At 45.0% G+C, this 22,634-nt stretch overlaps 1 protein-coding gene across 1 annotated transcript in view; it reads left to right on the forward strand.

Annotated features, from left to right (window-relative positions):
• The window catches only part of TRPC5 (transient receptor potential cation channel subfamily C member 5), a 104,778-nt gene that overhangs the window by 19,346 nt on the left and 62,798 nt on the right, over positions 1–22,634 (forward strand). Inside the window, exon 2 of the mRNA XM_021525254.2 lies at positions 11,586–11,984. Coding sequence (XP_021380929.1) covers positions 11,607–11,984 — 378 coding nt within the window. The 5' untranslated portion in view covers positions 11,586–11,606. The remainder of the gene's footprint in view (positions 1–11,585; positions 11,985–22,634) is intronic.

Raw genomic sequence — 22,634 nt, forward strand, 5'->3', positions numbered from 1 at the left:
TCCCTTTTCCCAGAAGAACACATTCTCATATAATTATTGAACTCCCAAGGCTGAGGGCTGAAAATAAACCCCAGCAAGTGTGGCTAGACTCCCAGGGAAGTGACAAGCATGGCATGATCACTGTAATCTAGACTAGTGGTGCAGTCTGTGAGCAGCTAGGGGAGCACACAACCCTGGGGAAGGCTCTCCTGGGGTGAGCAGCTCCTTGATACTCTGCTGGGAGTGATGCTGCTCCTTGGTGTGGTTTATCCTCACTCTTCATGCCAAAGCAGTTGCTTTCAGAGTCACTTCAGAGGCACTTTGCAGACAGTGCAGTGCTGCTCCCTTGGCAGAGATCAGTATCTTGTGAGCCATCTGTCCTGTAAGAAACAATGCTGCCTTGTCAGGGAGATGGTGAGAACGATATCCTACACGGTGTAAGCTGCGAGTTAGCAGCTCCACGCAGACGTTCAGGAAAGACTGGCAGCATAAAAAGCACAGCTTTTATCAGGAGTGCACAGATAGGAAGAAACCTCAGGCAGCCAGGGACGTTCTGCAGGCAGTCCTTGTTAGGGGAAATGAAGCAATTAGTCAGCTTTCCTCCTTGCAGGTTCAGTGCTCACCAGCCCTTTTATGTGCAGTAAATCACAATTTTGGTGCGTGGCTGCCATGATCTGACCTTTGGCTTAGGTAGAAGCCAGGAAAGGATAAAGCAGGTGTGCAAAGTAATGTTCAGGGAGAGCAAAGGACAATTTGGTGGAATTGTGGGAGCATGAATGTGGGGAATGGATCTGTGGAGAGTTCTCAGTGCCTGACAGAAGGCCCACACAGTGTGCATCTGTATGCAAACTTGAGGATGAGAAATGCTGACTTTGAAATGCCGTGGACTAGGACAGACATTGTTGGGAGAGAAATAGAACTATGAAAGATATATTGTATTAGGACCCATGAGGAATAATTTTAGATGATTGTCTTTAAGGCATTTACAGGGTGGTGTGGCAAAAGCTGATAGGCCAAGAAACACTTATAGTGTATTGTAATTAGGAAATAGTAACTTCTGATTGTGATGGTGTGAATTATAGCATCTGTATTGTCTCACCCTTCAGATGAGACTGAAAATAGAATAAAAGTTTTTAAAACTCCTCTCAGTTGCTCAGTTGCCCCATCTCTGGGTCAGAAAAAGGGAATTGTCTGCCACATGAGGAGCAGAGCTCAGCTCCTGCCTTGCAGGGAGCTCACCTTGTGTCCTGCTCGTTCCTCTGCCAGAACTGTAACTCCTGCCTGGCAGAGGGAGCACAGAGGGAACACAGAGGGAACACAGAGGGAGCACAGAGGGAACACAGAGGGAGCACAGAGGGAGCACAGAGGGAACACAGAGGGAACACAGAGGGAGCACAGAGGGAGCAGGGCACAGAGCTCTGGGGCACCCCAGGGATGCCCAGGCTGTGAGGATGGCTGGAAGGGAGCAGGGCAAGGAGCCTTCGCAGAGCCTCGCAGGGGACAGATCAACACCAAGAGAGAAAAAGAAAACTGGTGGAGGCATTTGAGGTAATGGCCACCTTGGGGTGATTTTCATTTAACTGCGAGCTCTCCCTCCCAGCAGAGGTCAGACTGAAAAGGAGAAAGCGAGGCTGCGTCAGAAGGGACCTGGGAGGGAGGAGAAAGGAGAAAGGGAGGACAGGACATCTCCTCGAGAGAAAAATGAATGCCTTGGACTGGTCTGTGAATCCAACAGTTAAGACAGACCCCAGGGGCAAGGTATTTGTTAACTGTTTTCTTTTTAAGGTTTGCAAAACGTTAATATTTTAAGCAGTTTATTCTTCATTAGCATAATTAAGAATACATAAGTCTAAACTCAGTGAAAACAGAATTAACAAATTAGCAGGTGCAGGAATTTGGAAGCGAGGGGTTTGGGAAAACAGAGCTTGTAAATGTCGGCATTAAGTAGAGCAGGGAAATCGTGCCAAGCTTTATTTATGGATTTGTGCATTTCCTTTGCCTAGGCCCACTCCTGCAGCCAAAGAAATGCATCTCAATTTAAACATGAACCCCCTGCAGTTATACTGTAGCTGAGCCTGAACCCCAGAGCATATAAAATAAAATTCTTCTGAGCATATAAAATAAAATTCTTCTGAAAAGAAACTGAGGAGCCTTACCTCAGATGTCTCTTGAAAGCTGAGGTGGCTTGAATCAACTGAACAGGGCAGCAAACTGTGAAATTAAATCCAGAAGAAAATGGGAGAATATTTTAGAAAAATATCCTGATGAAGGAAAGTATGAAAATAAAAAAGCAGTGACATTAAGGTGTACTGCAGACAAGGCCTTGGGGGGGAAAAACCATCCTATGCCCATGTGAGAAGTTCCCCTTAGGAAGACCAAGAACTGATTTCCAAGATACTGTTCTGCAGATTTTTCAATGTGTGGCAGAGTAGCCCTGTGGGTATTTAAAATAAGGTTTTTCCCTGGTAATATGGGACATTTCTAGTTGTTATCATCACTTCCATCCCTTGCTGCACTCCAGATCGCTCTGGCACTGGGCTTGTCTCAACAGGCACCAAAGTACTGCTACACCTGTTAAGTGTGGAATATATGTGTGTGTATTTATGGGGTATCCTGCCCAGTTACTACTTGCTGTCACAAGGATGAAACAAATAACTTCTGTTCTGCTGCAGATTTCCAGCCCATACAACATGAGGATGAATACTGTCTGTCCTTTAAAAAGGACTTTTAGGCCTGTGGCTCAGAAGATCAGAGTGTTATTATTGTTGGTAGCCAAAGGGCACAATGTAAGTATGGCAAAGATTAAGGAATAATCTTTAATAAATAATAATGTGGTTATTCCTACAAATCTCTGACCCAAATCTCTGGCTTTATTGGAATGATCTGGAGGTTGAATAAGCAAGTTTTATACTGCAGTTGTTGTTTAGGAACCTTTTAGGGCATTAATGGAAGCAAAATCCTGATTCTGTGCATTCCTTCACTTAGGAGCAGTATAACAGTGTTACTCCTCTCCCAAGCTGCTTGATGCCTGTGCAGCATTTTTGGTGCCTTTTGGATTTGCCTGCTTAGTACTGTTGAGAACAACATTTTTCCACTTAAAATGAATATGTTTTTACTGCCTGCAGCCTTTCAAAAAGACTGTCCAGTCTGCAGTTTTAGGCTCTTTCCTGAGCTATCTTAATGAACTAGGATTTGGCTTTGCTTCTTTATTTTATCTGCAGACTATCCTGGTTATTGTCACTGTCAGGAGGAGCCTGCTCACACTTGCTTTCTATGAAGATTTCTCTTTTCTGGATGGCATTTCCACCACCCCATAAATCCAAGGCAGTTGTTTTGTCCAGGGACTGTGAAGGATGTGATGACCAGGGCTGACTTGTGCAAAACCATGACTGAGACAAACTGTGGCTGCCCTGCAGTCGTAATGTTCAGTCTCCATCCTTCAAAATCCATTCAGAGAGACCTTTTGCTCCTGGAAATGTTTCTCTCTCTCAGCTCTGCAACCATCTGGGTGGCTCAGATGTGGGATTTGGTGGTGAGGTGTGCCTGAACTGGGCAGGATCCCCCGTGGTGAGGAAACTGCATGGAAAGGGGATAATGATCTGCATTGTCTGCAGCTGCTGAAAGAGATGGAATCTCCCCACACCAAGCTGTGCTCTATTTAAATCAGTCACCTGCTCTAACTACTTCAGATATTTGGATTTTTCAGATTTTTTTTTCATCTGTCTGGAAGCCCCTAAAAAAAAAAAAAAATCTTATTTTCTCCCGTGAAGATTTTAGAACCGGGAAATGTCTGGAAATTTGTTCCCTTCCCACAGAGTGCAGGCACACAGTGGCTGCCAGGCACCAGCACTCTCATGGGAGCAGAGTGAGCTCCTTGCCCACCCAGTGCTCTCTGTTTGGCCCCATTTGTTCAGACAGCTGTGAAAGTGGTGTGCTTGCTCTCCATGGGGCACAGATTCCTTATATTCCTGTCCCCAGTGTTCTACAGATGCAATGAATTTGGCTTTTAATCCTTCCCTATTTACCATGGTTTAGAATTTAACTTGGGAAAGAGAATTCACGTGTTTTGCACTTTTTCATATCCAAAAGGTGCTGCGGGTGAACATAGTATTGTCTAAAAAAGCCCTTTTTTGGCAACTGGGGAAACATTCATTTGAGAATTGAGCACACGAATTTGCCTCTGAGGTCTGAGTCCTCACTGCTCTCCCCGACACGATGCTCCCAGATTATCCTGCTGATTGCAGAAGTGATGAGCCAGAGTGGGAACAAGCAAAAAACCAAAGCAGATCTCTTGTTCAATAGCTGCGGCAGGCACAGAAGCAGTGGACACCGAGCCTGGAGATGATAATGATGCCATGCTACATTAGTGCTGCATTAGCAGATAAGACAACAGGGCAGCGTGCTTGACAGTATTTCTCAGTTCAGTTGACATCTCTTTTTTGTGGAAAATGAATACATAGCCCATCTCAAACAAGTAGGGGACAGGGCAGTGACGTCAGACAGACAAAATGAGCTTTCTGTTCTGCCTGCATTTGTAAAGATATGTACTATGAATATATTCCAGGGCTTATTTTTTTTAATCTTCTCACAATGGTGCATTTTTATTTATTACCACCTGCGTGATGGCTGTGTGGAAAGAAGTGGGAGAATTGCAGACTGTAAATGCTTTATTATAATAGTAGCTAAAAGCAAGTTCTGCATCCATGCCATCACTAGGAAGTAATTCTAATAATTTTAGTAGCCCAGACTCATTACTGTTGAGGTAATACTGAAATATTCCGTGGGTGGGTCAGTACTTCCCCTTCCTGCTGTATCCCAAAGAGGAGCTTTGCACTTGGCTCTACATCAGAGGCATTTTCTGTCATCTTTCCCAAAGTTGTGTCTTGCTTTGCAGCTCCTGCACCTCTGCTTCCTTCTCCCAGGTGCAGGGATAACTCTTCTGGCTGTGCTGCAGGGAAATCTGGTTTGCATCTGGTTTTTATTGCAGGGCTGCTCTCCCCGTTCCCAGCCCAGCGTGGCTGAGGAGCTCAGCTCAAATTTTAGCATCGTTAATACCCCATCAATGCCTGTGAAACTCCTGTGGGCCACAGAACCTCTCCCTGGCCATGCAGAAGGCTTGAGGGAGCCCTAAGCATTTGAGACTCGTGGTCAGGCCTGGCTGTCTGCAGCCCAAATTTTCCATCCATGAATTACGCTCTGCCTGGCACAGGAGATGTAAAGGAGAACATCCCACTGCAAAGGGAGCTTCTTGCTCGTCTTTGAACAGAACGAGGCAGGTGAATGCTCAGTGCTTTTGCAAGTGGACACAGCTGAAGCTTCCAGCAAGGACCTTACGTTACATATACACACACACACACATATATATATAGCATGTACACACATATAAAAACACGTATATATATGCCCATATGTGGTAGCTCATGACTCATAAATTGATTATGCAGCGGAAGAGACTTCTACCAAAGAGCTGTCCTTTCCAAATCAAACTTATATATATTTGATAATTGTCACCCTCCCCAGGAAGTTAAGATTTACACTTGGGACTTGAGTCAATTTGTGACATTTTGCATTACTGGCAAAGAATTTTCTTCTGGCGTCTGTAAACTTTGTAATCTGAAGTTTGAGGTTGTCTTTCTTTATGAACACTTCTGGGTTAGGAGGGTCTGTGCTGTACCCCAGGGAACTGACGTGTTCTTAACTAGGCCTGGAGTGGTGAGTGGGAAACACTTCATTGGAATTTTTCTCTGTGTCTTTTAAGGACACAGCTCCACTGTGAATCACAGACCTCTGCAGCCTTGCATTTTTATCACATGTGCTGTTAGTGCTCTTCCTTTCTCTCATGTTGGGCAGTGAAAGTGGATTACTCATCCCCCATTTTATTAGCTGTCGCTTTCTCATTTTTGTGTTGTACTGTGGCCCTGCAAGTTTTGGACAGCACTCACTCCAGTAAGTGATATATTTTATATAACTTATGAGCTGGATATAAACTTTCAGAGATCATGGGGCTTTAGCTAAAAGGAATTTACACAGCCATAGAACCAGAAGGTCACTGCAATTTTATAACTTTAAAACACGTCTGAGGTCATTAATTTATTCAGTCATGGCTCTTTTTGCATTTAAAGGCATTGGGAAAAATTTCTGCTTCTGGTGGTGAGAGACATCATGTGAGGCAGTGAGACTTAAGGTTGTAATCTGGTTCCCACTGAACTCCATGGAAAAAGCAATTTTCTGGAACAAGGGGGTATCTTTGCAGAAGGAAGGGAATTGCAGAACGTTACAAAGTCAGTTTTATTTCCTCATACTGTGCTCAGCCAGGCATTGTTAGTAAATAAGATCTAGAGCACTTAAAAGAAGGATCCAATCACAAATTAAATTGGTCCATTAACTACATGTAATATTATTTACCTAAGTGGCCCTTCTGGACTATTTCATAGCTCAGGTTTATAACCTTTTTTAAAAAGATCAATAGTACTGAGCAGCAGTGTGTGAGCACGATGAAAGTCAGGCCATTTTCGCAGTTATGGGCCGTGATTTCCAGACCTGGAGTCCAGATTAGAATTGCAAAATGAGGAAAATGCTCTCCCTGAAACACTAAAAAGAAGAAAACAGCCTTGGCAAGAAGGATGGGGGGAAGCAGTGAAGCAAGATGTATTGCAAGGGATCAGGTCTTTGATGGGACTGATACCACTGTGTGAAAAACGCCAATCACTTGGTCTTTAAAATTTTAAAAGTTTAATAATAATAAAATGGTTATAAAAATAATCATACAATTAGAGTAATAAAGTTTAGAGTTAGGACAATTACAAGACAATAAAAAGTAAAGAATTACGGAAGTCTGGATGCTCTCGGACACTAAATCACAAAAAGCATGACTTGTGAACAAAGGAATCACCCTTAAACCAATACACTTGTTGCATATTCATACATCCTTCATGGTTATGCATAATTCTATTCTAAACAAGAAACTCTGTTGTATGTCAACTGTTTCCTTTAATCTCCTGGCGTCTTTGAGCCTGAGCAAGGCCTGAAGAAATTAGCTTCTTCTGATAAGAAGCCACAAATTCCTCTCCTTTGGAAGATTTAGGTGTTCCTCAAAGCGAGTAGCTCATTCCTAAAAACAAAAAACTTCCCCCACATACATAGTCTCTATTTTAACATTATGTTGTAGCCTAAAACTACACTTAACACAATACGTAAGAGAATTAATACAGCATAATTTTCAAACATTACACATATAATATTCACTGTAACATTTGCAAAAAGCCAATCATAAAATATGCATTTTTCACAACTGGAAGATGCAGGTGGCTTTTGCAGCACATAAACCCTTCTCAGGTCTGAGAGAGGAGGTGCAGTGGCATTTCAAGGCACACACGGAGTTGTGTTGGTGTGAGGAACGCCCAGCTCTGAGCAGCCAGGTGGGGGGCTCTGCTGGCTGCTCTCAGGTGTGGCACGGAGTCCCAGCAGTGGGAAAGGCAACTCTTTGCTGTTGGTCTCGTGTCCAGGGTCTGTGTTGGATCAGTTCCTCAGGCTCTCAGATGCTCACATCAGCTGGCAGCTAAATTCAATACCCCCGAGTCTCTGTTGCCTCTGTTACAGAGGGAGCTCAGCCATCAGGAGCAATGGTGCTTTTCCACCTCTGAATCAGCTTCATCATGATGATCAAAGCAAGTGAAATTCAGGAAGGCCCTGTTTTATAATGGACTTAGTGATGCATGGCTGTAAACTGGCTCTGGCTGCCTCCCCTTCAGTTCTACTCATCCCATTTCATCCAGGTCGCTCGGACTCCCCTGAGACTGTGTGGGAGTGTGTATAAAGTGGGAACTGAGGGATGGCTCCACTCCTAACAGACCCTAAAAACTTTTTGTAGTGACAACTCAGGGAATTTTTAGTGGCAAAAGGCCAGAAACTTTCCTTTCCCAAAGCAGGTCAGCTGTTCCTGCCAGGCATGGCTGCTTTTCAGGGGCTAAAACTCTGATTTCTTGTGCCAGGCTGAAAAGGCTTGGAGATTTGGACTAATAATTCAGGGAGAAGGGCATCTCTGCTGGAGAGAGGTGATAGAGTCCAAACTGAATGTTAAGTCCTCCTGCCTGTATCTTGAGTAGTTTGTTGTATTTCTCTCGTTATGGTTCTCCTATTTCTCTCCACCTGTTTGTGGTGCAGGTATCCCCACTGCATTAGCCAGTCCCTGCATATTGTCTGAGGCATCTGCAGTCAAGCATAGGCTGGAAGAATTTTCCTTGCCCCAAATAGTAACCCAAGTAGCAGAAAATGCCTCTCTGGGAAGAGAATTCATATGGAAAATACATGTTTTCAGGCTCTCTGCACCGATTCCAAAATTTTAGTGTGACTGTGTTTCTGTTTTTGCTACCTTTCAGGAATGTCACTGCTGCTTCTCTCTAGGCAGCACCTGTGCATTGCCTTCCCCTTCTCCTACCTGGATTGCATCAATGTTTTTTGTAATTTTGGACTGTTAAGCAGGAGACAGGACCAGTCTGGGACACAGGTGTGTAGGGCATACCAGAACTGTCTGCTTCACCAGGAGATGCACCCCTGGGAGCCTGGTGGTGCTGAGAGGTGACAACTAGAGCAGGCACCTTGTGCTCATTCATTCCACCCACAGGTTTGTTAATAATTTTGTTAAATAATTTTGATTGACAAAGACATTGGGTCTGTAAATTGTGCTGGATCTCTGGCTGAGGGGCAGCTCAGCAGATAAAAGTTTTGCTGAAGTGTTCCATGAACTCCAGGCACTCATTTTTATTATTTTCTCTTAATCCTGCCTGCTGTTATTTCCAAACCCAGTCAGCAGAATGTGTTTGTCAGGCTGTGCAGGTGTTGGCATGAGAGGAATTCAGGAAGATCATTAATTTTGTGAGTCTTTCCTGTTTGATTTTATTGCAGCTTCCTATATGCTTGAGGTATTAACATTATGAGCTTTCTTTGGACTGGGGTTCTACTGGGAGATGAGATCTCACTGAGGAGTTAAGATACTTGAAGCTTTCTTTTCTTCCTACAAAACTGTTGGGAAGGGAAGGGATCCAATGCTGGCAATGATGTTTCATAAGGTGACATTTGTTATAACTCATTGCAAATGTTACTCACCATCTACAAAACGTCCAATTAAACTAAAGAGCAGTGAAAAATATCCAATTCCACTTTAGCAGCTGCACTTGTTGCCAGAATCCCTCATGTTTTTTGGAGCCAACAGATTCCCCCAGGAGACCTTTACATGGTGACTATTGTCCTCTGGCACCAGTCCCACTGGTTGGTGTTCCCTGCTCCCATCAGCCAGACTGTCACACAAGGACATTTCCCTTCCCGTTTGGGTTTCTCCTTACCTTCCCAAAGATCTCTTTGGTCCTTAGTTATTACCAGACCTGTGCTGCATCCTTCTGTCTCCTGTCAGTGTTTCAGTGGGAATTAGCTGGGTCCCAGAGGAATAATGTTTTCAAAAACAAAATTTGAAAATGACCTGTGATCCTTGCTGCTTTTCAAAATCAGACTAGTCGGTTCTACATGCAGTTTATTGAAACTTGAAGCTTCTGAGTCACTGAGATTCTTCCTTAGTTCTAAAAGTTTTAGTGGAATAATGTTCCTATAGAAAATCAGCAAATATATTGATGGTTTCTATTCAGTTTATGGGTCCTTTTGCCTCCAGTGCCTTTGTGTTTGTGTCTTGAGGTTGAACCAATGGATTCTGTGGTTCTGCCTGTGCAGAGAGACACATGTGAGCACTGTGCCAGCATCTCTGGGTGTGTAACAAACACAAACTTCTCTGGCACTTGGAGGAGAGCGGGATCTTGAGTGAGCACATTCCCTGAGGTGCCAAAGTGGCTGGTACAGATCCCTGGCTCCTCAGGAAGTTCTCAGATGCAGCTTTGCTGTCTGCTGCAGCCACCCACTGTTCTGCAGTGTCAGCTGGGCTGGAGCTCAGATCCACCCACTCTGGAGAGGCAGAAATGCAGCCGGGCTCTGCGGCCACCACAGCCTCCTCCTCATCACCTTTTATCAGCACCTCCTTCTCCCCCACACAGGGTACTACGACATGTGGGAATCCAGGGCATCCCTCTGGCTGCCCTGGCAGGTCTGGGACCCTGGCAGGGCTCAGGAACCCCCCTGGACAGAGCCCCCAGAGACACTGTCTGTGATCTCTGGCCATGGAAAAGAGTTTTCAATCTTACAGGATCAATTACCAGCTCTGAGTGTAATAATTCAGTGTGGCACGGGTGCAAAAGTAAAATTTTAGGATTCTAGATTAGGGGTTCAAAGGGCACAAGATGGAGGAAATTGGGTGTGCCTTGTCCTTTTTCTCCTTCTTCATGCCCTCCATGTCTCACTGTGCTGTTGGCATTTTTCTGTTGGTTCAGGCTGGGGACACACTGTCCAACGTAGGTGACAGATATTGGCACGTTATTGTAAATCCAGCCCAGGGAGTTTCTGGTATTTAATGTTTGTAACATCCCACTGAGGGCAGAGCCCCACACGCTGCCCTGCAGGACAGAGCTGGGCAGGGCAGCAGAACATGTTAGAGATAAACAGAATAAACAACCTGGAAACAGCACAGACCAATGATGGCTTCTGCTTTGGCAGGGGGGCTGAAAGACAGAGATTTTCTACAATCTCAGAATCATCAATACCTCAGTTTCCAACAACAGTGGACCAAAACTCCAGCTAAATTTTTGCAGGAAGCTGTTGAGCTTTGGCCAAGGAGATGGAATAAGTCACCCAATTAGTTATAGCTGCTGGTGGCCCTGGTGCTGGCCTGGTGTCGTTCGTCAGAGCCAAGCACGGGTAGAGAAGCCTGCTTCCTTTTTCCCTTACCTGTGAATACCCAGCCTGTGTTTCCTGTGACTCCAGTCACCAGCTGGGATCTTTGAGGCATGGGAAGGAACCTCAATTCATTCCATTTGCTGCACTTTTTCCAAGGCAGGTTTTACTTCTTGTTTTCCTAGACCACAAAACAACATCGTTGCTTTTAGAGAGCAAGGGTGGGAGCTTTCTACATCAGCCTGTCTTTAGGTCCTATTTATAAATGAGAAGAGTGAGAAAAAATGTTTAAAAACATGCGAGCTTTAAAAATAAAACTGTGACCTAGTCAAAGAGTAAATACTAAGGAAGAATAAAAGACTGTTTTAAGAGACGGAAGCAGAGAAGCAACAGCAAAAATGTTCAAAATGAATCTATTACTGTAAAGAGGAGGGTGTAAATCAGCAGTTCATCACTGACAGTTCAGAGATGCTGAGGATCTGGCTTAGCAGTGGAAAAGGATGGAATAAAAGGAACTTTGAGTGGGAAATAAAGCAAAGATGAGAAATCCACCTATTTGCATGTGATAATTACCCACAAACATCAAGATCGTGCTTCTGACCAGAAAAAAAGACATCAATGCCAGTGGCAGTGTTTAAACAACTGAGTTTCTGTCATCGTGAGTGGTGGTGCCACCTTTATGCTTTCAGGTAGCCCTTTAAGGTGGTGTTGCTCAGGGGGTGTTAAGAATACAACATCTTAAAAAGGGACGGGGAGCTTTTCCCATTATGGCCCTTTGGAAGTTTGTCCCCTGTGGGGCTGTGCTGTCACTGATGCGTGGTTCTCCTCCCTCACAGGTTGCCTGGTCACTATGAACCATGGCCCAGCTATACTACAAAAAGGTCAACTTCTCCCCGTACCGAGACCGGATCCCACTCCAGATCGTGCGAGCGGAGGCAGAGCTCTCGTCGGAAGAGAAAGCCTACCTCAGTGCTGTGGAGAAGGGGGACTATGCCAGCGTGAAACATGCCTTGCAGGAGGCAGAGATCTACTACAACATCAACATTAACTGCATGGATCCTCTGGGTCGCAGTGCCCTCCTCATAGCCATAGAGAATGAGAACCTGGAGATCATGGAGCTGCTGCTGAGCCACAGCGTCTACGTGGGGGATGCTCTGCTCTACGCCATACGGAAGGAGGTGGTGGGAGCTGTGGAGCTGCTGCTCAATTACAGGAAGCCCAGTGGTGAAAAACAGGTTGGTTAAGTGTTCCCCTTCAGTTTTGAGCTGTTATCCTGCCTTAGGAAAGTGCTGCTGCTCCAAGTCCTTGATGTTGGTGCGTGGCTTTAAATGGCCAGAGCAGACCTGGGCAGTCCTGGGAATTCACCAGCCTGAGCAAACATGTTCTGCCTGACTTAAACACTCAGTTTTTTCTCTTTCACTCAGTGTTCTTTCCAGCCCCACAGTGTTTGTGGACACACTGATTTATAGGTTGATTTACAGATGAGCACTTTCTAAAGAAATTTGTGTCTCTCTGAAATTATATTACAATCTGTAAATATGAACTATTGCCATGCTGTTGTGCTGATATTAAGTGGAATTGCTTTTCATAAGTAAACCCTGAAAACACACGAGCTTATTTACAACTGCAAGCAAGCAAACAGTCTGCTGGGGTTCAGTCCTTTGCTGTAGTGCAGACAGATCATCTTGGTCTCCCTCTCCAGAGAGCTCCAGGGCAGAAATGCTGAGGCAGGACATAACTTACAGCAGTGACTTGTAGGAAGGATCCTTAGCTGCAAAGCCATCCCTGAGTTATGTAAGGATCTTGTGGAAAAACCAAGTCTGAATCCTGTCACTTCAAGTGCCATCTATTGTCACCAACTGTTTTTTTTTTCTTTTCATTGGTAAGCACTACTGCCAATAATAGAAAAATAGAATAATTTATGTACATTGCTGACCACTGATAATTTTTGTGTATTCACTGCTTAGCAAGGAACATCCAAAACTTGGATAATCCTTATATATCAAGCCTCCTTTTGAAAGGAACTCATCCCTCTGCGTGTGAAAGATTAATACCAGTCAATCATGGAAGAAAATGTTTTCAATGCATAGGCCCCTTAGCACATAGTTTTTCAATAGTGATTTTATGTAGCCAAACCAAACAATCAGGATCAACCCTGACAGAATTCAAGAGTGCTCAGCTTATTATTTAGAAATGGCAGCATTGTGCATACTTGTAGCAATGTGATTCTAATATATGTTTAAAAACTAGAGAGATAATGAAACTCCTCTATCCGACCTAAAAATTTAACTGTTACTGCTGAGTTTTAGTCTGATAAAATCTAAATAGCAAAATACAGACCATCTCTTAAGAATGAGCCTTTTTTCCTTGGTCTTCTAGAAATTTGAGCATCCTGCCCCTCATCAGGACAGAAAGCAGAACTGAAAAGTTTTTTTCAGCAGCATGAGGAACTGCCACTGATTATAGCAGGCTAATGACAAGTTTCTCCTGAAATGTCATGGAATGCAAGTGATGGGATTCATGTGGATTTCTGTAACATCCCTTGAATAGCAAAACTTGTGTCCACTCAAATCCCCAGCCCTGCTGGCTTAGCCGGACAGAGACAGAGGTCCGTGAAATGAGGTTGATACATTACAGTTGAAATTCAGCTCCAGTTCTCCAGTTCAATGATCCATTTCATAGTAGGCCTGTTCCATTTTTTGTTATCTCTGTGCCAGCTCTCCTTCTGTAGCTAGAATTGTATCTGCTGAAGGGTTTACAACTTGGAGGAGAGCATGTGTGGGGGAGAAAAGATGCAGTGCCAGTTTCAGCTTTATTTACAAGGTTTGTTGCAAGAGCAGATTTCCTCAGTGTATTTTAAACTAGCACTGGCTTGGTGCAAGATTTTGTGAACAGACTCGGATTAACTTCCCTGCCTGGGGTTCGGGTTCTTCTGGAGCCTGCAGAAGTGTTTGCTGGTAGGGGGCTGCAGGACTGGACTTCCCTTTCAGCTCTTTCACTGACTGCTCATGCAGTGATGGTGAGGAACATTTATTTCATGTGCAGGGATAGGACAAGTTGGGCCAAAGTTGGCTATTTTGTCAAATCACAAAGCTGTTACAGGAGGGGTCTCTGAACACGAGCTCCTGATGCTCAGTCCACAGCAGTATCAATATACATTCATTAATTGTCCTTGCTGGACCCTTTCTCAGAAGGTCCTTTGGGAGCCCCACACCTAATTGCTTTCACAAAAAGCACCTGATAAAGCAGATTAGCACAGCTTTGTCCTCATCAGCTACTTAGATGTTCTAAAACATGTAGAAACGCTGCGTTTTTGGTCCAGTAGTAACAAAAAAAATCGCACCTCATTCTGGTTTCTGTCTGACTGTGAAATTTGTAAGATGGCATCACTGCTCTTCTTAGGTTTATATATTCTTTGGTTTAAACCTTACATATTAGGTTTTGTATAATCTATTAATGAAGTGTGTGGGGACAGCTTGTCTCGTGTGTGGCAGCCTGTTTGCTGTCAGGGACTGGCTGTCTCTGCTGCGCTCCGGGCAGAGGTGCAGGAGCAGCATCCTCTGATTGCTCAGTGTTGAATGTTCATTCACCTGAACCTGGGCTCGGGGAGAACCTGTTGGTTCCTTTTTCCTGCTGTTATTTGCCTCTCTCTCTGAGCCTGGTGTCTCTGGCTGCTGGGCATGAAGAGCTGTTCCTATTTGCGTCTGCTCACGTCAGCCCGGTTAATTGTTGTCTCTGCATCTCAAAAGCAGCTGAGCAGCATCATTCAGCATAATCCATTTCATGGGTGTGTATCTTCAGCCTTATCACCGTGCCACAATCCTGACAGCAGCCCTTACAGCTGCCTTGTTCCAGCCTCTTGTGGAGTTGCAGTGGCTGGATGTGGTTAGGAGAAGAGACCCAAAACAAGGTAGAAAGCCGTGGCCTCTCGCAGGCTGGCCCTGCACAGGCAGGTTCACTCAGCAGCACAGAGTCTCCAAGAAGAGAGCTCCAGACCCGGCTCTGAGAGCTGCCCGAGGGAAAGAGCTCTGCTCTTCCACCCGGACGATGACCTTTTCAGGGAGCAGAAGTTAAAAACCTGTCAAACACACGTAGTGACCTTTGCTGTGCTCCTGATGTAGGAGAATCAGGGTCTCGTTGATGATGAAGGGCCGGGGGGGAATGGATGAAGGGTTGGGCAGCGCAGAGGCTCAGATCCTGTTATTAAGTGAATTTTTATGAGTCATTATTCTGCAAACCTTTGCTAGACTGCTGTTTAAGCGCCATTTACTGCGAATGCTGTGACAATGGCAGGGGTAAGTCACAGCCAGTAACTATAACAACCCGTGCTGCAGCCGGGGCTCGGCGCAGGAGCAAATTGTTCTGTTTACATGGGGACCTGGAGAGCCACCTCGCTCCAGAGGATGCTGCAGAGCACAGCAGAGATTAGCAGTGATGTGCTCGAGTAGATGTGTTTCTTTTTAGGTTCATCTCCAAGCGAGTTTTGCGGGCTATTTTAAGATCTTAGCATTTCTCCTCAAATCCGTGCTGCCCAGTCCAGACAACAAGGAGTGGTGTGGCCAGCAGGAGCAGGGAGGTCATTGTCCCCCTGTACTTGGCACTGGTGAGGGCACACCTCGAGTGCTGTGCCCAGCTCTGGCATTGCAGTTTGGGAAGGACTTTGAGACACTTGAGCTCATCCAGAGAGGGCAACGAGGCTGGAGAGGGGCTGGGAACACAAACCCTGTGAGGAAGCACTGAGGGAGCTGGGGGTGCTCAGCCTGGAGAAAAGGAGATTAGGGGTGACCTTGTCACTGTACAGCTCCTGAAAGGTGGCTGTGGCCAGCTGGGGTTGGGCTGTTCCTCAAGGCAGCACTGACAGAACCAGAGCACACAGTGTGAAGCTGCACCAAGGGAAATACAGGTTGGATATAAGGAAAAAGTTTTTCACAGAAAGAGTGATAAAATTCTGGAATGGCTGCCCAGGTAGGTGGTGCAGTCCCCATCCCTGGGTGTGTTTAACAAAGCCTGGATGTGGCACTGGGTGCAAGGGTTGAGTTGAGGTGCTGGGGCTGGGTTGGAATCCATGATCTTGGAGGTCTCTTCCAACCCAGTGACTCTGTGAATTCTGTGAACTTAGAGCCGTGGTTTTGGGTACTGAGCTGTGAGTCTGCTGGTGGAGCTGGGGAGGAGGTTTCACCAGTTACAGGCAGGACAATGCTAATGAACTTACAGCTGTTTTGAAAGATGTGGTTGGCTGTGGGAGATTTTGGGGTCAGTGAGAAAGTCATCATGGTGCAACCATGGAAAGAGCATAGAGATGTTCTGATGTGCTTCACTTCCAGCAGAGAGCAAAACCCAGGCTTGAACAACCCATCCTCCTCTTCAGTAACCAAAGATCTTTCCTAATTTTGTGATTTTTGCAGGTTAACTTGTCATTTCCAAGGGTTGCATAATTTACTCCAGTTACTCCTCAAAGCTTTTTATAAACCACAGCTCTCTTTGACCAGTCACACAGCTGGTCACTTAAACCATACCATAGCTTGTTTTTTTTCCAAACTTATGGCAGGCATTTGGAAATCAAGCAACCTGTTCATGAATATTAAGAGGAACAACAAAACAAACGAATGTTCCTGGAACCTGGAGGGTGTGCTTTTCCTGCAGAGGATTGTAGTGAACAAACAAACATTTTCCAGGAAATAAAAGTGAGCCTGATCTGGTGCTGTGATAGTTATTGTTTGATTTTCTGGGCAGTGCAGAGGCTGATGTGGTACTGCATAGTGGCAGAGGAGGAATATAGGTGTACTTGGCATGGCAATCCATCCTGAGTGATGTCATGTTATTTAAATAAGACAACAAACCACTGAATAACCAACAGAAAGAGTAGGGATAGGTTTGAAATAGCAAAAATTAGCACCTGCAGATGAAGTATCAACTTTGGGCCAGGCTTTTATCTTTGGGGGCAGACATGTTAAAATGCGAAGTTGTCTGTGCGTGGGACAGGTACAGTAAATGCAATGGCAAGACAAGGCACACAGCAAAAACAGAGATCTGGCTGGCATCCTATGGGGTTGAAATTAACAGGGAATTTTAATTTTTTTTTTTTTCCTTAATTCAGAACTACTGTACGAGCAAGGGAACGTATATATGAAGCCTGTTGAATGAATTCTCCTTCCCTGTAAAATCTTGTGTATCTCAACCTGTTTGATATTTTTGAGTTTTGCTGTTTTTTCTTCCCTAAAAGTGCTCTCAGATGTGTTTTTTTACTATACAAACATCAGTACAGTGGGTTATGTTTTCAGCCAAGCTGGAGGCTGCACCTAACCTTCACCAGCAAACAGCAGGAAATTCATGTCTGAAAACTCCCATTTCCCCCCTTATTTTATTCACCCTCAATTTACCAGTAATAGCTGTATTTCTTGACACTTGGAAACCTGTTGGAATCAGTACAAATTTTCCAGATGAGGTGTTCGGGGGCCCATTTTTTCCAGCTGCTGGTTGAGTTGCGTGGCGCGGTGGCAGCAGCCCCCTGAAGCTCTCAGCTCTCGCCTGCCTCTCTCACCAGACACGGTCTGTGCTGCCTGCTGAGCCCTCCTTCCTTCTTTAAGGGGCTGTAATCAGTCATCTGAATTACTCCACGTCCCTGAGCACCTCCACAGTGGCTGTTTTCTTCACAACAATCGGAGCTGACATCAGCTGTTTACATAAGGAGGGTACCAGCATCTCTCTGGTATCTGGCAAACTTAGCAATTTGCTCTCGTGGCAGATGGCTCCAAATTAAGCTGGTTCACAGATGGGGCTACGAATGCAATTCCTCAATAATGAGAATAAAAAGAAAAAAGGATCTTAGGGTTTATGGCTGCGATTCAGTTTGTTCTGATGGTCCAAAGGCTTCCTCAATCAATGTGATCCATGTGTATTCCAAAAGGAGTTTAGAGGTGCAGTCTCTGGAAGAGTATGGTTGTGAAGAGGAAACTATAGAGAATAAAAGGCAAGTTTTCAGTCTTAGTTGCTAATCATCAGATTGGTGGAAGATTGCTGCACTGGATAGTGGTACTGAACCTAAAATTTGACTTCAAAAATCCTCTTTTAAGCGAGCTGATGAGTGAAAATCCACCTTAATCTTTGCTCACATCCCCCAGATGAGCAGCGTAGACAGCTTTTTGTGAAACCGAAAATAAACGTTGCATTAAACCATTTTATTCTTGCCCAAATCTAGTAACTTCCTTGAGACAATGTGATTCAGCCTAATTTCCCTACTCACACAGGGTTTTTGTCCTGTGTGCAGAAACCAGTGTGGAGTTTAGCCCTTGCCACTGACAGCCCTTGATTTTAGACTTGCTTGTACAAGCTCATGGCCAGCCCTGTGCTACCACTGGGTAGTCAAAAGAAATAGTTCAGTTCTCAAAAATCTCACAATATAAAATCTAGATTATGCAGGCAATTGGAAAGAGGAGAGGCTTAGGAGGAGGCATCTGTATCAAGGAATTCTGTGGCAGTTCTGAACGGTGGCTGTGGAGCACTGGAACACAGAGGGGAACAGGCTGATGGGTGTGACTCAAACCAGTCATTTCCACGTTAACAGGAGGGGTCCAAAGTGAAAAGGAAAGGCAGAACCTGTTAGAAACATTCCTGAGCAAGAGGTTCTGAAGAATAGAACCAGTTAAGAAAAATACAGCCACAAGTTCTCAGTGTGGGAATATTTGAAAGGAACAATAAGGAAGAAGGATCATATCTGAAAACAGAGAAGCAGCTTCAAAGCCTAATGGCTCCATTAGCACCCAAGCTTTTCATTATTTTTATTGATGCAGTAATAATTCACAGTTATAGTTAACATGCCTTTGACACTGGTGGCTGCCTTCAAAATGAATTCCATCTAATTAAACTAAACAACAGAGAAATCAAAGATCACTTCAGCTAATGATTACATTTAATTGTGAAATTTTTTCCTCCCTCCTCATTGCCTCTGTCCCTAGATAATCTTAAATCTAGGTGAAGAAGAACAGGGTGAAATGTCTCCTGGACTCAGTAAGTAGCATCAAGATGAAGGCAGTGACAGATACCAGACTTCTGACAGTGGCAATAAGGCACTGCCTCATTCTCCTGGGTTGACATAAAGTCTGTTATTATTTCCCAGGATGCTGCTGGGGGACAAGCCAAGAGCTGCATCACAGCATGCACAAACGTGCCATGCTTGTAATTGATCATATAGACAGGTGAGAAGTCAGGAATTATCCAAGATGCTTCCCAGAGAATTGTCTTTACTGACCTGCAGGAGTGTTCTTAGCACTTGCCTGCTCTGGGAACACTGTACAGTGAATTTTCAGTCAGCTGTGATAGCTTCTCAGGATTCAGCTGGGTGGATGAATTATTATAGGGAAAAAAAAAATCCTCTTTGTGCTGCTACACAAGTGAACTTCTGGGCTCTCTGTAGATCTGATGATTAAGGAGCTTAGTTTCAAAAAACTGTATTATCTACCCAGCATCCATGGCTGGGCCTACTGTAGGCACCTCTCTTTGCTCCTAAGCCCCCATTACAGCATCCCCTGACACCACCCAACACCTCTTTGCCTCTGGTCTGTCTGAAACCCCAAACCCAGAAGTTGGACGTGGCTGTTTAGATTCCCTGATACAGATTTGTGGGAGACTCATCCCAGTGCAATAGTTTTAACACAATTTTTCCAAGGGGAGCTTCTCTCAGTGGTAAAAGTGAATGTAACAAATTACAGGCTCCTGCAAAACAAAGCTCTGGGATCTATAAAAATCTGTGAAGAACTGCAGGGCAGCTTAGCAGGAGTCCCTCAGCCTTACCTGGCTGTTGAATAGAGCTGTGCTTGGCTGGCAAAGTCACATTTATGGCTTGTTTATCCCTGTATGAGCAGTATTTTGCTATCCCATGGCAAAATACAGCCTGTTGGGGCAGCACTTTGGTGGCAGTGCTGGTGGAATATCAAAGAGGCATTGAGTGGGAGCAATATTTCTTGTCTCTGAATTGCTGCAGTGAGAGAACACTGTGATCCAAGGTCTTTGCTCTGTCATTGCCTTGGGAGGATGCTGGAAAACTGCTGAGAGGCTCAGGGCCATGAGCATCGTCGGTGCTTAGTTCATGGCAGTGAGAGAGGGCTGGTGTGCTCTAAGTGCTCCTCAGGCAGGGGGTGATGAAGCAGTGCCAGGCTCTGCAGCATCAGGGGCACAGCATTACCTAGAGGCTTTCCACTTCCTAGCACTGGCAATATCAGAGGAAGTCACTGCCTGAGTGGGAATAAAGAAAGATCACAACCACAGAGATTATTTTTTCTCGTGCAAGCCCCTGCCACCTGTCTAGGTTGTCATTTCTTTGCTGTTGCAAACTCTGGGGTCTTTTCAAAAGCCACAGCATCTTCTTGGTTGGTAAAACAACAGTGCCAATGATGCCTTGTGCAGGCTGACCTAGAGCACAGACAAGACAGAGCTAAAGAATAAAGCAGGGATTTATTAGAAGGCTTCCATGGATCCACCTTGGGCAGCACAAGAGCCCAGCCAGGGCTGCACCCAAGATGAACCAAAATGGTCCCAAAATCCCCGACCGCTCATGGGGGCTCTCACTTTGATCAGTTCTGCTCCATTGGCACCTTGGAGTTCATTGTCCCATTCCAGCTTCAGCCCATCAGTCCCATCCTGCTTGTTTTTCTCTCTCCAGCCCACGGTGTTTGTGCTCCTGGGATGAGATTTGGATCATTTGTCCTCGGTCCCAGCTGGAGCAGGAATTGTTTTGTCTCCCTGCTCTGTGAAGAGAGCTCACCAACACTTCTGAAGCTCAGAACTACACACTAAAGCAGCACAGAATCTGAAAAACATAAAAGCTAAAACTTGAGGCATCACCAAAAGCACAGCTTAGTAGTCAAAATGGGGAATAAAGAACCTCCTGGTCTATGAGCATCAGGGTGGGTTTTGTGCACCATTAGGCAGTGCTGGGCTGGTGCTCACTCCTCTCCCTGACACTGTCTCATGATCCAATCTGATTTAATTTTTTCCTAAAGGAATGTGATTGAATATGAACGCAACCTAAGGAGAAAGTTCTCTCTCTTCAAGCCCTGTCAGCAACATCTTACCTCACTTAAACTTAATGAAACATCTCTCATCCACACAAGGTGATAAATTACAGGAAGAAGGGATGTTTTATGTACAAAGATGATATAAAAGGCTGTAGATAGCATGATTATTAACCTATATTAGCACATCTTGTCCTTGTTACCACTAAGAATAGAAAATACAGAGACCAAGAAAAATTAATCAAAAAGCTGGACAGCTCTCCCTCCCAGAATAAAGCCTGAAAAATACTAGAAAAATAGTAACCATAATAAAATAAAGATTGCCTTGAAGACAGAGCCTGCAAATTTCCAGATAACCATGGGCTGTCTTTGTTTCAGTTGTGTTTGGTGTCAGTGGAAAGCTTATTGTAAAATTAAAAAATATCTCAGATGCAGCAGCATTCCAAGGTCCTTAGAGTAGTTAAGAGATTTATAGGACTGGGTTAAGCAATCTTAGTTTCAAAGCTTAAAAACAGCATTAAAAATAAAGAATAAACCCTAATAACTTTTACTCAGAACAGCTGCTCCTATCACAGAGTAACTCTTAAAATGGTAATGAAGAAGGGTGAAAAAAGCTGAAACAAACAGCATTTTGTGTTTCCAAATGTGGGGAAAAAACCCCAACCATCAAGATTATGCCAACTTGTCTGCCTGTCCAGTCTTGAGGAGATCATTCAGTTCACTCCCATGTCAGTAATTCTGGATTTACACCTGTGTTGGTGTCACAGACTCAGGAAAAAGCTTCAGGAAGCGGCCAGGGAATCTCTGCATTTTGGGAAGATCCAGAATACTGCATAACATGCTGTGAGTCAGGTCCCCATGTCACTTGAGCCACTTCAGCAGCTTCATTTAAATTGTCTGGGTTTGTGACAGTGCTGAACTCTTGTGCCACGTTTGTTCTGCCTGCAGAAGTGTCCCCACGCACTGGGCCCCGGACTGTGCAGGTGTATGATGGTTCCCTGGAGAAAACATCACACAGTATGTGAGCAGTGAGGACTACAACAGGCTTGTACAATATTGCTACTCAGAGGAGAAGCCGTGGCCAGGAGGGGCTGCAGCTCTGGGGGCACAGCACCCTCTGAGCAGGGCAGGCACTCCCAGCCCTTCTCCCTGCTGGAGCCAGCGGCTCTGGAGGGCACCGAGGCACGGGAATTCGGGGCAGGGTGAGCTCAGGCTGCACCCCAGCTCAGCACAAGAGGTTCCAACTCCAAGTAAGTCCTGTCAGCATCCCTCTGTGACTGGCAGTCAGCCACAGTGACTGCACTCCTCCTTCCTTCCATCAGCAATGGCCTCATCTCATCTCCTGCACGCGCAGGGAGGGGAGAGGGCTCGGGAGAGAGACACAGAGACACACACACAAACACAGAGACACACACACAGAGACACACACACAAACAGAGACACACACACAAACACAGAGACACACACACAGAGACAGAGACACACACACAAACACAGAGACACACACACACACAGAGACAGAGATACACACACACAGACACACAGAGACACAGAGACACAGAGACACACACACAAACACAGAGACACACACAGAGACACACACACAAACACAGAGACACACACACAGAGACACACACACAGAGACACACAGACACAGAGACACACACACAAACACAGAGACACACACACAGAGACACACACACAAACACAGAGACACACACACAGAGACAGAGACAGACACACAGAGACAGAGACACACACACAGAGAAACACACACAGAGACACACAGAGAGACACAGAGACACACACACAGAGACAGAGACACACACACAGAGACACACACAAACACAGAGACACACACACAGAGACACACAG

This window comes from Lonchura striata, chromosome 14 (genome assembly GCF_046129695.1).
Source record: "Lonchura striata isolate bLonStr1 chromosome 14, bLonStr1.mat, whole genome shotgun sequence".
Taxonomy (NCBI): Eukaryota; Metazoa; Chordata; class Aves; order Passeriformes; family Estrildidae; genus Lonchura; species Lonchura striata.